The sequence below is a fragment of the Lissotriton helveticus genome, chromosome 1_1 (genome assembly GCF_964261635.1).
Source record: "Lissotriton helveticus chromosome 1_1, aLisHel1.1, whole genome shotgun sequence".
In the NCBI taxonomy this organism is placed as follows: Eukaryota; Metazoa; Chordata; class Amphibia; order Caudata; family Salamandridae; genus Lissotriton; species Lissotriton helveticus.
In genome coordinates this window covers 1866880043-1866895080 of record NC_136057.1, presented here as the reverse complement: position 1 = coordinate 1866895080, position 15038 = coordinate 1866880043, and the positions used below count along the sequence as shown (strand labels likewise).

General features: G+C 44.2%; 1 protein-coding gene, 1 long non-coding RNA gene, 9 other non-coding genes and 1 pseudogene across 11 annotated transcripts in view; all 12 read right to left on the bottom strand.

Moving 5' to 3' along the window:
- LOC144754265 (uncharacterized) overlaps window positions 1–5326 on the bottom strand; it is a 68473-nt gene extending 63147 nt beyond the window's left edge. The window contains exons 1-4 of the mRNA XM_078641916.1: window positions 5306–5326; window positions 4931–4982; window positions 4522–4555; window positions 2824–2893 (exon numbers count right to left, since the gene is read on the bottom strand). Of these exons, the coding sequence (XP_078498042.1) occupies window positions 2824–2893; window positions 4522–4555; window positions 4931–4982; window positions 5306–5319 (170 nt within the window). The 5' untranslated portion in view covers window positions 5320–5326. The remainder of the gene's footprint in view (window positions 1–2823; window positions 2894–4521; window positions 4556–4930; window positions 4983–5305) is intronic.
- Window positions 918–995, bottom strand: LOC144780743 (small nucleolar RNA SNORD79). Its single transcript, XR_013600767.1, has one exon. It is a non-coding gene; the product is annotated as a small nucleolar RNA SNORD79 (small nucleolar RNA).
- LOC144780877 (small nucleolar RNA SNORD47) lies at window positions 3768–3840 on the bottom strand. Its single transcript, XR_013600825.1, has one exon. It is a non-coding gene; the product is annotated as a small nucleolar RNA SNORD47 (small nucleolar RNA).
- LOC144780957 (small nucleolar RNA snR60/Z15/Z230/Z193/J17) lies at window positions 4804–4879 on the bottom strand (annotated as a pseudogene).
- A 73-nt stretch (window positions 5327–5399) lies between the features above and the next one.
- LOC144781139 (small nucleolar RNA SNORD75) lies at window positions 5400–5467 on the bottom strand. The gene has a single exon (XR_013600889.1). It is a non-coding gene; the product is annotated as a small nucleolar RNA SNORD75 (small nucleolar RNA).
- A 601-nt stretch (window positions 5468–6068) lies between these two features.
- LOC144754283 (uncharacterized) lies at window positions 6069–13433 on the bottom strand. The gene is made up of 7 exons (XR_013594692.1): window positions 13301–13433; window positions 10338–10368; window positions 9581–9698; window positions 9061–9087; window positions 7107–7162; window positions 6855–6891; window positions 6069–6518 (listed from the first exon to the last, which is right to left on the bottom strand). It is a non-coding gene; the product is annotated as an uncharacterized LOC144754283 (long non-coding RNA).
- LOC144780926 (small nucleolar RNA SNORD74) lies at window positions 6617–6696 on the bottom strand. Its single transcript, XR_013600837.1, has one exon. It is a non-coding gene; the product is annotated as a small nucleolar RNA SNORD74 (small nucleolar RNA).
- On the bottom strand, window positions 6967–7042 carry LOC144780902 (small nucleolar RNA SNORD47). The gene has a single exon (XR_013600829.1). It is a non-coding gene; the product is annotated as a small nucleolar RNA SNORD47 (small nucleolar RNA).
- On the bottom strand, window positions 8210–8273 carry LOC144781096 (small nucleolar RNA SNORD78). Its single transcript, XR_013600874.1, has one exon. It is a non-coding gene; the product is annotated as a small nucleolar RNA SNORD78 (small nucleolar RNA).
- Window positions 9166–9249, bottom strand: LOC144780936 (small nucleolar RNA snR60/Z15/Z230/Z193/J17). The gene has a single exon (XR_013600842.1). It is a non-coding gene; the product is annotated as a small nucleolar RNA snR60/Z15/Z230/Z193/J17 (small nucleolar RNA).
- Window positions 9771–9846, bottom strand: LOC144780776 (small nucleolar RNA SNORD79). The gene has a single exon (XR_013600770.1). It is a non-coding gene; the product is annotated as a small nucleolar RNA SNORD79 (small nucleolar RNA).
- LOC144780798 (small nucleolar RNA SNORD79) lies at window positions 12201–12275 on the bottom strand. The gene has a single exon (XR_013600772.1). It is a non-coding gene; the product is annotated as a small nucleolar RNA SNORD79 (small nucleolar RNA).
- Window positions 13434–15038: the final 1605 nt, after the last annotated feature.

Sequence of the window (15038 nt, the reverse complement as noted above, 5' to 3'; positions counted from 1 at the left end):
CCCCGCTGCCCCCACTCCATGTGCTAATGATCTACTGTGTAATATCGTGCCTAGGTGTCCTCCTCTGTGAGAAAATGTCCATGTACACTGCTGTTTTTTGCCTTGTATGTTGTTTGTTTCTTCGTTTTAATAAAAAAATTTTTTTTTAAAGCTGTTCAACATTGGAACACGTTGCCCAGCTTTGCAGAAGATACACAGCGGTTGTGGTAGTAAAGCTTATAAACCTGGCTTTATAAACAACATGCCTGAACTGGTACACTTATCTAATTGTAATTTGAATCTGCAGCTTCTCAGAACCAGGATACAGTTTATGTTTCAGTGCACTTTATAAGCTAATAATAATTACATTGTCAAGAATGCAGGGATAAGATTCATTATCATCCACAAAAAGCAGAATCTTACAATGGTGATTTCTATTGTTAAGCAGTGTAGTGTTCTTGAAAAGGCGAATCTTCAGGTCCTTTCAGGATAGGGCCTTTCTGATGTTGATATTCCAATTCCTGGTAGCTTGGACAGGAAAAGTCTACTTTTTGTTTAGTGTGTTTACAATTTGGTTCTAATATGACAATGTCCTGTCTTCTAGCACAACACTGTGTGCCCCAGGTGTTTTTTCTGACACTATAGAGGCATTTCATTTAAATGTTTGAGGTTTCAAATCAAAATATACTAGATTTCTGGGTGGTGGGGCAAAGTAGTAGGTGGTGGGCCGGGCCGCCGGGGGGTCCCCCTCCATGTGCTTTGCAGGGGGGGGCCCTCAAGTTTCGTTATGCCACTGCCAGCAGGCCACTGGAATTTTAACCAGATTATTCTCGGTCACCTCAGACCTGGAGCAGTTACCAAGTGTGGCCCTGCAAAAATTCAAGTGGTATTTTAGTGAGCAAATATCTACGGGTACATGTTCACACCAGTCAGCCCTGTGCAATTTCAGCTACAAGTGTAACCCTCATCCTTTTTCTGAGAGATTCCCATTTGTTTAATAGTCATCATAAGCAGCACAGAGCCAGACTGTAGATTACAAGACTTAAAAGTTAAACAGGGAGTGTGAAAATGCTCAAGTCAGAGCAGTAAAGAGAAAAACAAAACATTGAATATGTTACAAGGTGAACAGACATTGAAGCGCCAAACTTAAGCCACATTATAATTGTACCAGTACTTTGTGTTAAGATAAAAGCTTAAGGCAGTGCGCGATTGGCTAAAATGAAAACCAAACAAGCATTTGCAATGCAACCGACCTCACCTTTGGAACCATATGTATTTACCTATTTAGCACATTAGCCTGAGTGATGAAACATCTGCTATTACAGTAAAAAGGAGGGACAGTAAGCACCAAACTGCGCGACAAGCCAGGTATGGCAACACAATGAGAAATATTGCCTTTCAGCGGGAAATGGTATAGTCTAAAGCTGTTTTTAATATAAAATCAGGGCTTTCAGTGGTCATATAACTGAAAATACAAGATTTAAAAAAATATTGTCTACGGGTGCTTGTGGAAGACAATTTCCATGGACTGGAATCTCGAGAATTCTAAAGTGATTGTAGTATTTTACTTACCTATGCTGGTCGTTTTCTATCAAGACAGTCAAATTGAAGGCAGCTGAACAGAAAAGAGACCCTAAGCCGTACGGTCTTTGAATCTCTCAAATGTCCCGCTTCAATATTTCTCTTGCAGTCACTGCTATCCTATCCAAAGAACTGACATACTTGCTTCTGCGAGGTAGTAGAGTACGGCAACACCCGGACAGTTTTTCAATAGGTTTATAGAAAGTGGTCGAAGTCTATGAAGATAAGACTTGTGAGGCTGAGTGCAGTGAGTGGGAACAAACCTTTAGTGGAAATCAGTATACAGCAATTCTTAGTTTCTACTTACTTACATGTAAACCGCAGCAAGGATTCCTAGGTCCATGCCCGATGGGGTGCTCTAGTCCAGGTTTTTCCCTTCGAATTCTGGGAATAAGCATTCAAGTCACAGAATTCACAGAATTCAAAGGGGAAAACCCTGGACTAGAGCAGCACATCACATGCACCTGGGAAACTTTGCATGGTTCTGTAACATGGGCTGCTTTTAGCTGAGTTTTACTACCTAGCCCACACCTACTAGCTAGAATGATAATGTAAATATATTGGCCTATTCACTGCCACATACACCTCTCTGCACTAACAATTGACAGAGGACTGCTCTCAAACTAGACATGTTCATTGCAAATGCTGCAATTCAAGGCACTTTAGTTAACCTCCATGTAGGACTTCCCTATAAACAGGGCCACTGAATTACGCAATGCAGGTCACTAAAGGCAACAACCTTATTTAAGGTTGTGCCACTGCACAACAAATTGTAGCGCTGAGGATTTAGTTAATTTTGATCCCATTGAGCTAGAAAAAAAGTTGTAGAATCTTCAGATTGTACATAAAACGATTGAATCAAAATATATTATTCCTACTTATGAGGCATGTGCTGCCTGTGGGTTTTTAAGTGTGGGAGGAACTCACTGCCACACCATATTTCTTCTTTGTTCTCAAAGCGCACACACCATTTCATATATTAAATATCCTGTTTTAATGTCACGAATTTTAAAGTGCCTTATTTAATCAACTCCGTCCTACAGGAATCAGTTAACACACCTAAACCTTTACAGGTAGATCAAGGTCCTGACACAAAAAAGGGAGGGATCCTTGATGCTTGCTCTTTCGACCCCCAGTTAAGTCAAAGGAGCTCGGATTAATCAGTTCTTGTCTATTTCATGGAGTGATCATGGATTGTTCGAGTTACTATCACTATAAATCCAGTTTTTAAAGTGGATACTACCAACAAAACATTCCTCTCACCTGCTGAAGGATCTCCACAGGCAAGCTTCAGAAATCCGACGATCTAGTCTTCCAGAGTTGACGTTCCCACCTAAAAAAAAAAAAAAAAAAAAAAAAGCACTTAGGGCCAGATGTAGGTAGGGTTTTACCGGTCGGTAACGGCCGAATTCGGCCGTTACCGACCGGTATTTGGCATTTGATATGTAGGGGCAGGTAAACAGGGAAAATCGGTAATTTTACCGATTCGGTAAATATACCGGTCGGTAAATTTACCGACCGGTATATTTACAGAATCGGTAAAATTGATATGTAGGTGGGACTCTTCTGAGTCCCACAAGGCCTACAAAATCGGTATTTTACCATCAAATTGTATTTGATGTTAAAATACCGATTCAGGTGTGCATGCACATGTGTGCATGCACACCTGTGCCATATGACAGGCAGACCTGCCCTTAGGGCAGATATGCCTGCCATATGGCCCCTGAACCTTTTGTGGGGGTGCTAGAGGGTGTCAAAGTGACACCCCCTGCACCCTTGTCAAAATCGGTATTTACCGAATCGGTAAATACCGACCGGTAATGCCCCATTCATTCCTATGGGCTTCAAAGCCCATAGGAATGAATGGAGCATTACCGGTCGGTATTTACCGAATCGGTAAATACCGATTCTTAACGATTCGGTAAATGGAACATCTGGATGTTCCTACATACCCCCACTTCTTATTTACCGATTCTTAATTACCGAATCGGTAAAATTCGGTAATTAAGAATCGGTAAATAAGTTTTACCTACATCTGGCCCCTAGTCTTCCATTTTCCAGGCACAAAAGTTTCAGCTTTTGCCACATTACACTCCTTAACACAATTCAGGTGGATAGAGAAACCTTGAAGTAAAGGTCCACATAGAGGTTAGTGTGGAGTTGTCTGGTGGATATATACAAAGCCACCGGCTACCCTAGAGTCAAGCAACCTCAGACAAATGGAACGGTAGGAGTATAATCAGCAATACTCATATGGCAGAATCGGTTTCATCACTGGTTGCTTGTGAACTACCCATGACTGCTACAACATTCAGGGGGAGGGGGTGCCACGAGGCTTTGCATAATGGTGTTGAATAGATCAATCCTCCAAGCTCAGAGCAGCCACACAATGAACTGAGGAAGACCGCAGGTTTCTTGTAGCGTTGGAAATGCCATACCAATTTGACAAATGCTACTAGCCAACAAGCCATGACATTAGTACTGGCCTACCCGATATGTAGGAGGCAGAAAAAGCAAAGTAAGTCACTACTAGCTATAATCAGGCCATAGGAAATTATGCGGCAGAAGGACAAATCATACAGATTATTATTAACTTTATTTAGTACTCCCTGTCTGTGCATTGGGAGACCTCATTACTACCGAAATATAGAAATAACAGAAAGGTAACCAGTCAACATATGCAAATGGTCATACACTGCAGCACCATGCTGCTGCTTTTAGTAACTTTTGAACCGTTTGACTTCGAAACCATTTGTTACAGATTATGCAGGAGATGGACCACGTGGCAAATCTATGGTTATGTGAAAATCGCTGCGCCCGCACAATCACATACATCCAGTACCCTGGCTACAAGAAACAGCTTGAACACGTAAAATTATTAACGAACCAAACCATGTTGGCATCCGGCTTTACATACACAAGTAAATGATGCAAACCCACCCTGAGCGCACAATTACTAACCTGGCTCATCTGTTCTCCAGTCGCAAACGATGGTCTGAAAAGACAACAGAAACTGGTCAGAGGCTGATCGCATTAAGAGATGGTAAAGACTGATGTGTTCTAACAATTGTTAATTCGGTTAATGGAATTAGCAGTAGCACCCATGGAAAGCATGTTTCAGGTCTACACCAATGGATAGCTTTGAGACTGGCAGGATACTCGGTTCAGTGACACCAAGCTCAGTTAAGGTGAGAGTTGAACAAGTGTCAAACCTGGGCTATTAGGGGCAGCACTTTTCAGTGAAGGGTGCATCAGCTAGGAGCGAAAGACTGTTCTTCATAGAGAATCAGCTGAACTATGTGCTCATCATGCACACCCTGGGCTGAGTGCTGCAGGGAGAATGTCTGAGCTGAAATACTTCTGAACTCACCTTTTCCTGCAGAGTATACTGGATAAGGGATTCACCCGAAGGCAGATGGACTCTACAAGTGAAGGTTAAGAAAGAAAAAAAAGCCATCAGATAAAAGCATTATTTTACAACTAAAGCCACTGCAAGAGGTCAACGTGCTCAGAGTATCAAGTGTGGTTAGCTCTCATCATACTCTTGGTCAAGAGTAGCAAATACACAGTCATCACAGCAGCACGCTCAAGCTCCCCAGCCACCTTGTCTCTACAAACTTAATTTTTAGTTGAACTATGAGACCTATCCCTACCCACCCTCATCCTAGAGGCTGGTTAAGCCATTTACACCACATCATTAAAATTGCCATGATGGCCAGTGTATTATAGAACAGTCGATATTTACCGTTTTAGGCACATTCTGAAGCTCGAAAATAAGTGACATGTCAAGCAGAGTTCAGGATCACAAGTATAGTCTACTGATCCAGAACCAGTCTTAAAGCCTCAGTATTTGAGTTTTCAGAAATCCTCTCTGGCCACTACTCTTATAATATTGACATTAATGGCTTTGGATTAGAGGAGCAAAAGACAGGTAAAAAAAAAAAAACACATACAGGTAGGAGTTCAAAGCAAAGTTTGAGCCAAATGTCTTGCTTGGTCTATGCTTGGGCACTGGCAACCCCAAACAGAACCCAACCACATGCCAGGAATAGCTCCCTAATGTAGCCTTTACAAGGCAAAAAACCCAGTAATCAAAACTGTCCTGTCTCAAGGCAGAAAAGCACAGACCACTGCCTGTCTTCTCTTACATTTAATTCTGAAACGCATACAACTCGCGCACGCAGACTCAATTAAAGGGAATTTATCCCTGAATAAAGATTGGGATTCACTTTCAAACATTACTTATATGGTAAATCTATAATCTTTTTAGAACTGTAGGTTATAGAAGGAACATGACAACCCATGTGTTGGATAACTCCCGGCACATGACACTAACTCGATGCTGTATAATCTCATGTTTTGGATATACATAAAGGCAGGTACCATTTTCCCCATTAGCAATTAGTCCTTCGATGGCAAGCCTCCCTGCTTCTGCTTAGAGCCATGCCACATCCGGCTCTTGGCTCACCCACATCACCACTAACCAGCCAACTACTTCAGTCCAGTAAATGTAGTTATTGGTTCAAACTCGCTCCGTTGAAGCCGGATTAACCAGGTCTGAGAAATGGAATGCAGAAACTAACCCCCAATTTGCGAATAGACCGTGCTAATCTACCAGTTGCCCTCTACCCAGTCAGTAAAGTATAGCACTTTTGTTTGTCCAGTAGTCCCCGCTACATGCCATGGCAGGAGAGCAACCCCACCCAATCCACAACTTTGACTTCATGTCAGGGTTACATGAGACAGCCTTTATATAACTGGATTGCAACATAGGCCCCTACGTGCAGTAGCCGAAGGGCTAAAGTCAAACAGCACAAGATCCCACACCCTTGAAACCGTTCAAAATATGTTGCAATGTGGCATACCCACATGGCAAGACCTATTGAATAAAAACAAATATACCTGGAAATTTCAAGCGAGATGAACTCCAAAAACTCTCAAAGCCGGTGGAGTCTAGACTGGGGGACAAACAGTTTTACATTAAAAATGTATGTACATTGACAGTGGGGGTTGAAGAAAGCACGTTAAACTAAAGACTAACCCACATACCAGCGTGCAACCTGCTCAGAGACGTTGGTAATCTTCACACTTAATCAGATGTCCCTACCAACATATTTATCATCATCTGCAGACTTGGCTGTGGACACAGTTAACACTCCTAGAAACTTTATTGCTCCCACCCAGAACGCTTCACAGATAAGAGCATCACAGGCCATGGCAAGTCAACTTTGGTACCAATGTCAACCCCACGATAATTCACTGGTGTTATATGGTATGAAAAAATAGCAATTTACCTCAAAGGCCAGTGTGGCAGCTAAGTCAGGCAGGATCCTACAAGAAACAGGCAAGTACAACATTAGCAACTGCAATAATACGGATCAGTTTAATATCAACGCCACAAAAAGTAACCTCAGATAACAATGGAACGGTATGGGGTAGAATCAGCAAAAGTCATATGGCAGAATCGGTTTCATCATGGGTTACACGTCAGTTTAAAAGTGCCCATTACAATGCAAGCACATGCGACAAGAGATTTGCTTTTATACCTGCAGTAGAAGCCAGTTGAAGTCGCCACTTGTTGCTCCAACTGAAGTAGGTTGGTCTAAAAATAAAAAAAATTAAAAAAAAAACACGTAAGTCGCATGATGTACAACCATAAAGCTAAAACAAGCATTGACAAAGCTACCATGTCTGGATTTGATGCGCCTATTCATGCTGGCACAAAGGCTGCTAGCATGCACATTTCCAGACCCATTAGAAGTGCCAATGCTAGGGGAACATAGCAAAAGAGGAGCCAACTAAATACTGGTAGGTCACACCCACCACAAGTTTCCGTCAAGTCGGTCATACCAGTTAGGTCACTCATATGACAGACCTCACCAAGCTAGAATAAACAGAACTTTGACAAAACTCAAGGCGTGGTCCAAAAGCAATCACCTGATCACTGTGGCCCATTCACACCATGTGTGCGAGATCAATTACGTGAACTAGCAAGATGGGTGTAGCTTATTCTTCACAATTTCTCTCAACATTGTACCTCTATTAAAGGCACCATCTATCCCAGCTTGACAAAGTTAAGTGATTATAGGACATACCTTTATTTCACCGTGCCCCTCTTTCTTATGCGTGCCAACCATGTGTTATCCAATCAAATTCTCTGAATTAGTAGACTACATCGTTACATGTATAACAAACTAGGTCACATGACAACTAAGCTACTCCTCAACGCTAAGTGGTGCAGGACACCTTCTGTGCTTTTCTTTTACTTCCGTTACCATGCACCTAGCCTGTTTGAGCACTAACTTTCAGAAATATGTTAAATCGGGTTACCAGAAGCCCTGTGATGATTTTCACGAAGAGGCCTGCATGTAAAGGTAATGAGGGCAAGCAATACAATGGGTATACCAGAGGTAGACCCTCAAGGCTGTTTGCTAAGGCACCCTTTGTACAATGGCTCACGAGGGCACAGACACCCAGTGATGCTACGCGTGCTATGATTGCAAAAATTAAAGCCTCTCGGAACAGCAAAGAGTCACAGGAATGAAAAAGCAAGTTGCCAGTGTCAGGCAGGCTCATGTGGCCAACTGGTCATAAGCAATTCAATGACTTATACCATTGTACATACGGTTCATGCTAGAGCACCTCTAGGTGTATCAGACTGCATTTTATCAACATGAGTGTTCAGGTCAGACATTTAATCAGCATCACTTAAACCAAGAAGTGCTCTATTTGATCAGAATTTTAAGGAGTAGAAACTCACCGTTCATGGCTGTTGTGTCAAATATGCAAGCAGGCATCCTTTAGAACAGGTGTCTCCAACCAGTCGACCGCAAGCAACTAGCAGCTCCCAGACACCTTCAGAGTAGCTCACAGCTTTGAGTTAATTTTTTAAATAAGGACAGGGTCACATTTTTCTTTTCATAAAAAAAAGGTGAGCGGAGGGAGGCTGGCTCTACTTCACATCGGGCTGCATATAGCCTACCATTAAAATGATCAGTGCTTAGATTTATTGGACATTCAGCTATAAATAAGTGTTTACCAGCTACTAGGCGCAAGATGCCAGTTTGTAAATACAACACTTTGAAATGGGTTGAAATTAAAATGAGTTAAGTTAATCATTTAGTTAACTCTTCATTTAAAAAGGGGTTTGTTCACATGCGCCACTACCGAGTTGAGGATGACTTATTCAAGAGGTGAGTACCTCGGTGATTCAGATTGGAATCTGACCCACATGGGTCATAAATCCTAGTAGAGCACAGCTTATCAGGCTCCGCTAGTTGCAGTCCCATAATGTAAATTAAACAGCCTTAACTTCGAAAAAGGGGGGGGAAACGCAATACTTCCTTCAATACAGTTCTTGGTTAAAAATTAACTCAAGGCTGGGAGCTACTCTGTGGCGAACTACCAGTAGCTCACAAACCTTCAAACTGACTGGAGACACCTGGACTAGAACACAGCTGCCCAGAAGTGCTCTAAACTAGAGAAAAAAAGGAAACTTACCTTCGATCACTCATCTTTCCATGGAGGCTGGAAATAAAAGGACACGGTCTGCATTAGTTTTCCAGCACACATTTACACACCATCTGCTGCTTTGGCCACAAACCATCGATACATCAGATAGGAGCGAAAGACAAGAGCTCTTATTCACCACTGTTCATCTGCTGAACTATGTGGTCATCATTGTATCGATCTCGGCGCAGACCGACCGCGTCTTACACCAATGCAGCACACCGAACAGTACTACATGCAGGTAACCTCCAAGAAACAAAGGAATCCTGCCTGAGCAGTCTTTTAACTAGGGCAGAGGCTAGCAAGCAGTACCATGCGCCTCGAGCGATTTATGAAGTTTCATGCAAAGCTCCCTCTGGTGATAAACGTGTACTTCTGATAGTGACTTAAGTAAAAACGATAAAGTAAAATGACATGCCTTTCATCAACAAAGTAGCCATATCAATCTAGTGAGGAAAACAAACTGGCCCGAGAAATATTACAACTAAACACCTTTAACCAACACACTTACCAGCTTCATCCGGGCACGTCCCGTTTCGCCAGCACCACACCCATTGGCAGCGCACTGAAATGTAATCAGCTTGTTCTCGGTCACCTTAGACCCGGTGCTATTTCCAGCAAATGCGGTCCTGCAATTATGAAAGTGGTATTTTAGTGAGCACGTTATCCACGGGCACATTTCCACGCCAGTCCGCCCTGTGCACTTTCAGCTACAAGTGTATCCCTCATCCTTTATCAGAGAGATTCCCATTTGTTTAATAGTCATCATAAGCAGCACAGAGCTAGACTGTAGATTACAAAACAGAATGTAATTGTAAAACCATTCCATAATACACGATCAAGGCGCCAAGAACAGAGATAGGAGGACGAAGGACAATCTACTGTACACGTCTAGGATTCCCTAAATAGGGGCGGATAAATGTACGTAGTAAAGTTAAATTCTTTACAGCTCCCGCTGGCCTTAGAGTTACTTTCTATCGTTCCAATACCAGGTGGAGCACTGCTATTTAGAACTGTAAATATACACTATTACTGCAAGTGAGACATAAGTTTTAAAGACGTCATGGATATTTTAATTTTTTTTTTTTTTTAATTGAATAATGCACTGGATTCGCCTTTGCTAGCTCCGAGGTTCAACAGCAAGCTAGGCATTCTCAAAACGTATTTAAGCCATGCAATGTCGAGATTGTTCAAATTTTTTTTAAGCATTGTTCAGAGCAGGCAGTGAGCAGTATTTAAGAAAGGAATGGTTACAAGGCCGTATTTACCTATTTTCAGTCGTTGGTCCATCCCCCATTCCTAAAAGCAATGAAAACACTTTAGTCACACATTCCTTGTAATACAAATTAAACACTAAAGTTCCTCCGTAGATCATGCTTTCAGGAAAAATCGTGCCCACTGCTCTTACATCACAGGCTCGGTCAACTAGACTAAATGCTTAACCCTAAAAGTGCAAAAGCTGCAGAGACCGTGCGGAAGCCCCTAGACGCAATGTGGACATACCCCCACACAAACTCTGAAGTTACGGAAAAAAATACCATAAACATCAAGAGTAAGCATTCCACACTAACTTTAAAAATATGAGCATTCTACAATGAAGGCCATCGCCGACTGAATGAGGAGCATCCGTCTGAAGCTGAACTCGGACAAGACAGAGGTACTCATCCTCGGACCCAACCCCTCAGCCTGCGACGACTCCTGTTGGCCGACCACACTGGGAACGCACCAACACCCACCGACCATGCACGCAACCAAGGATTCATCCTCGACTCCACCCTCTCCATGGCTAAGCAGGTCAACGCCTTCTCTTCCTGCTAAAATACCCTCCACATGCTCCGCAGGATCCACAAGTGGATCCTGACCGAAACAAGAAGAACAGTGACATAGGCCCTCGTCAGCAGCAGACTGGACTATGCCAACACACTACGCAGGAATCCCAGCCAAACACCTACGACAACTACAACGCATTCAAAACGCCTCCGCCCGACTGATCGTCAACATACCTTGCCGCAGCCACATCACCCCCCACCTGAGAGACCTACACTGGCTCCCCATCGACAAGAGGATCTTCAAGCTCCTCACCCACGCACACAAAAGCACTCCACAACACTGGACCAGCCTACCTTAACAGCAGACTCCGCTTCTACACCCCCACCTGCCAGCTCAGCTCCGCCAGCCTCGCCGCTGTCCCCTGCATCCAACGAAGACCTCCGGCGGCAGATCCTTCTCTTACCTGGCCGCCAAGACCTGGAACAACCTCCATACCCACATACGGCAGACCCAAGACCTACTTGCCTTCAGAAGACTCCTCAAGACCTGGCTCTTTGAGCAGAAGCAGCACCCCCCCTCCCCTCAGCGCCTTGAGACCCCTCACGGGTAAGTAGCGCGCTCTACAAGTACTTTAATTGACCCCCGCGCCCAACCTAAAATTAACCTAAACCGCATCACACTACTCCAGTTTTCCATTTTATCAGCCGATGCTCTGGCTTTGCTGAGCAAAATCAAGACATTAACTGCGTTGGAAGGAGATCGACATTCAAGTAGCACCACTCCTTGTTACGCTACACATTCACGAGTTGCAGCAGCACTCGGCGTTCAGTTAAACTTTAACCAGGCAGTGAGCGACTGGCTAAAACGTGAACATTAACAGTATCTGCAGTAACAGCCTTAAATGTAAATCCTCGTTGTGCAGGTGAATACTCTAAAATATAGTTTAAAATATTTACGAAAAAAAGGAACTTACAAATTGTGCACAAATCATAGTCATTAGAGCCATGTAATGTTGCAGCTCTCAGACGAAACAGTTTAGAGATACTAACATCACAATCAATGCACACTTAAAAGTGTGCATTTACCTCGTTCTTCCTTCTACACTGATCGCGGCTATCTACTGCAATGGTGACTCCCACCGCCATGATGCGACTGGCCGATAACAACCCTTAAATCCACATTCATCCTGACCAGGTGAGCCCTTGTCTAGCCTGGGTGCAGTAGAATCACCACCTCAGTAACTGCGCCTACAATGCAAAGGGAGTATGAGCATCTACGCGCTATAGCGGGCGACGGTCGACTTAGAATGCTGAACGCGTGGAGACGCCTTTTATGGGACATTTCCACACCAGTCCGCCCTGTGCAATTTCAGCAACAAGTGTACCCCTCATCCTTTTCCAGAGAGATTCCCATTTGTTAAATAGTCATCATAAGCAACAGAGAGCCAGACTGGGTTGTAGATTACAAGACTCAAAGTTTAAACAAACAGGAGTGTAAAAATGCGTATCAAATCAGAGTAGTAACGAGAAAAACAAAACATTAAAGTGTTACAAGGAGAACAGACGTTGAAGCACCAGAATGTAAGCCACATAAGAGTTGCACCACTACTTTGTGTTAAACTCAACTTCACAAGGCAGTGCGCGATTGGCTAAAACGTAAGCAGAAAACCCGTCTTTGCAGGGATCACTTGGTCACCGTGCAACGAACGCTTTGAAATATAAATCAAATGATTATTTTCGGAAAAACCTTTGCATATAAAAATGGTGAATAGCAGATACCCAGTGTAGAAACCACGGTCAACAATCGGCAAAAGCTGCAGCATTCCATCCTTTAGAAATGGGCACATCACAAAGCACTTTTAAAATACAAAGGGGCAGATTTATGTTAACTGGCGCATCCCCAGGGATGCGCCAGTTAATGTGCGCCACAGTGCGCCACAGCTCCGCCACCCATGGTGCGCCGCATTTACAATGCGTCGCACCATGGGGCAAAAACGGCACAGATGCGTGACGCATCTGTGCCGTAAAGGTGGCGCATTGCTGGAGTTGCGTCGCAAGCGCGACGCAGCTCCAGCAAGGCTCGGGGGTGCCCTATCTGACCAATACTGCATCAAGACCTACGCCTGCTTCAAGCAGGCGCAGGCTTTTGACGCAGCATTGGCCTGAAAGTGACTGAGTGAAATCTTATAGATTTCACTCAGCCACTTTTGCGAGGCGCACCTGCCCCGGAACGCCCACCCTGCGCCGGAACGCCCACAAGCGGCGCAGGGCTTTACAACGTGACGCATCTGCCTAGATGCGTCACGTTGTAAATCGTTCGTAGGGATGCGCCACATTTACGCCGCCTTGCGTGACGCAACAGCGGCGTAAACGTGGCGCAAGGGCCTCATAAATCTGCCCCAAAGTTCTTCCTTATATACACATACACCCCTCGGTGATCCACTGCACCGGTTATGCCTCACCGTCAGGTACGGCTAGCCGAAAAACACAACCAGCAGGTGAGCTTAGCTAGCCCCGGTGCAGTAGAGTCGCTGCAGCCTCAGCGGGTCTGTATGGATGGAGCACACAGCTGCGAGACAGTGGACTGGAGCAAGTAGGCGGAAAAGTGCAGAAGGCGGGAGACTCCTATAGGCCGAGGTTGTGATGTAATTGCGCACTGCGTCCTCTGTCATTGGTCGAAACTCAAATGTCGTGCTCCAATCATCTTTCTCTGCAATCACTACCATCCGATCCAAATAATTGGCGGTCAATGGCGGAAGGGTTTTACGCGAGGTAGTCGAGGACGGCAGCACCCGGACAGTTTTTCTGTAGGTTTATAAAAATTGGTCGAAGTCTATGAAGATAAGACCTGCGCGCAGCGAGCGGGAACAAAGGTTTAGTTAAGAACAAAACGTACGGCAATTTTGTTCGTTTCCACTTACAGGTAATTGCATGTAAACAGAGCAGCACAGGTTCCCAGGTCCATGCCTGGTGGTCTGCTCTAGTCCAGGTTTCCCTTTGGATTCTGGGAATAATAAGCCGGCAAGTCCCAGAAATCAAAGCAAAAACGTGGTTTGGAGCAGCACATCACACGCACTTGGGAAACTTGGCAGGGTTCACCTGAGGTCCCTCTCGTAGTGTCTCTGGGCGGTCGTCCGGTATGGAGCCAGTCATGAATTGTATCTCCGAAGCGTCCAACGCCCCACTGCCGCCTCCAGGGAGAGGGCCTCACCCGAACCAGTGCAGCTACCACTTGTGGCTCTCACCCTCACTGCCTGCTCCTGGAAAGGGTGGGAGAGGTACTTACAGGCAGTGCTTTAAATGGAAAAAGTAACTGTAGGTAGGTACTCATTAAATTGAGCAAGGGGCGTGGCTAGTGGGCGATATTGGCGGGGCGAGACATGATGATACTAAGACATTTCTATCGCGTATTCATTTTGTCCGTGCATTTCCTTAGATTGTAGTTTCCAGCTTGCCATATATGCGGATTAACAGCTGCATATGATGATAAAGAGTGGGGTGAATACCTGCTGGGAGCATGCCCTAAATCATAATAGGAGCTTTTGAATGAATGCAGTCAAGACATCAACAGCACTATTCAGGCAAATTATCAATGTGCCTCAGAACAAAACAATGTGTGGAATCGCAGTAATAATAATGAGTACTACGCCAGTTGCAGGACATACCAAAACATTCGAGAAAAGTATAGCTATAAACAAAACGTGTTAACTCATTACACAAAATAATTACCTAACACAATATGTTAAGATTTCCTTGTTTTGCAATATTTGCAGGCAGACCGAAAATACAGGATAATAATCAGGCAGACAGAAAAAAACGGTGATAATCGGGCAGACAGAACAGACAGGGTGATAATCAGGCAGACAGGCTTGCACCTGCCCAGGGATTCATCAGAGAAGTGAGGCATAGTCTGCTGTTTGTAACCAATAAGGGTTAGCTCACTGTGAGACATCCACTTTGTTCTTTAGTCTATTATGCTGTTGAGACCGTCAGCTCTCTTCCAATGAAGACAGCTGCCGTCCAATTATTATCACTTATTTGAGACAGCCAGCGTACTTCCAATGACTGGAATATGCATAGGAGACAGTCCACTCTCTTTTATAGATTCTATCACACCTGTTAGCCAGCTGTTTTCCAATGTCTACCACACCTGTGAAGCAGCTGTCTCTTATGAGCTAGCCAGCTCTCTTCTAAAGACTG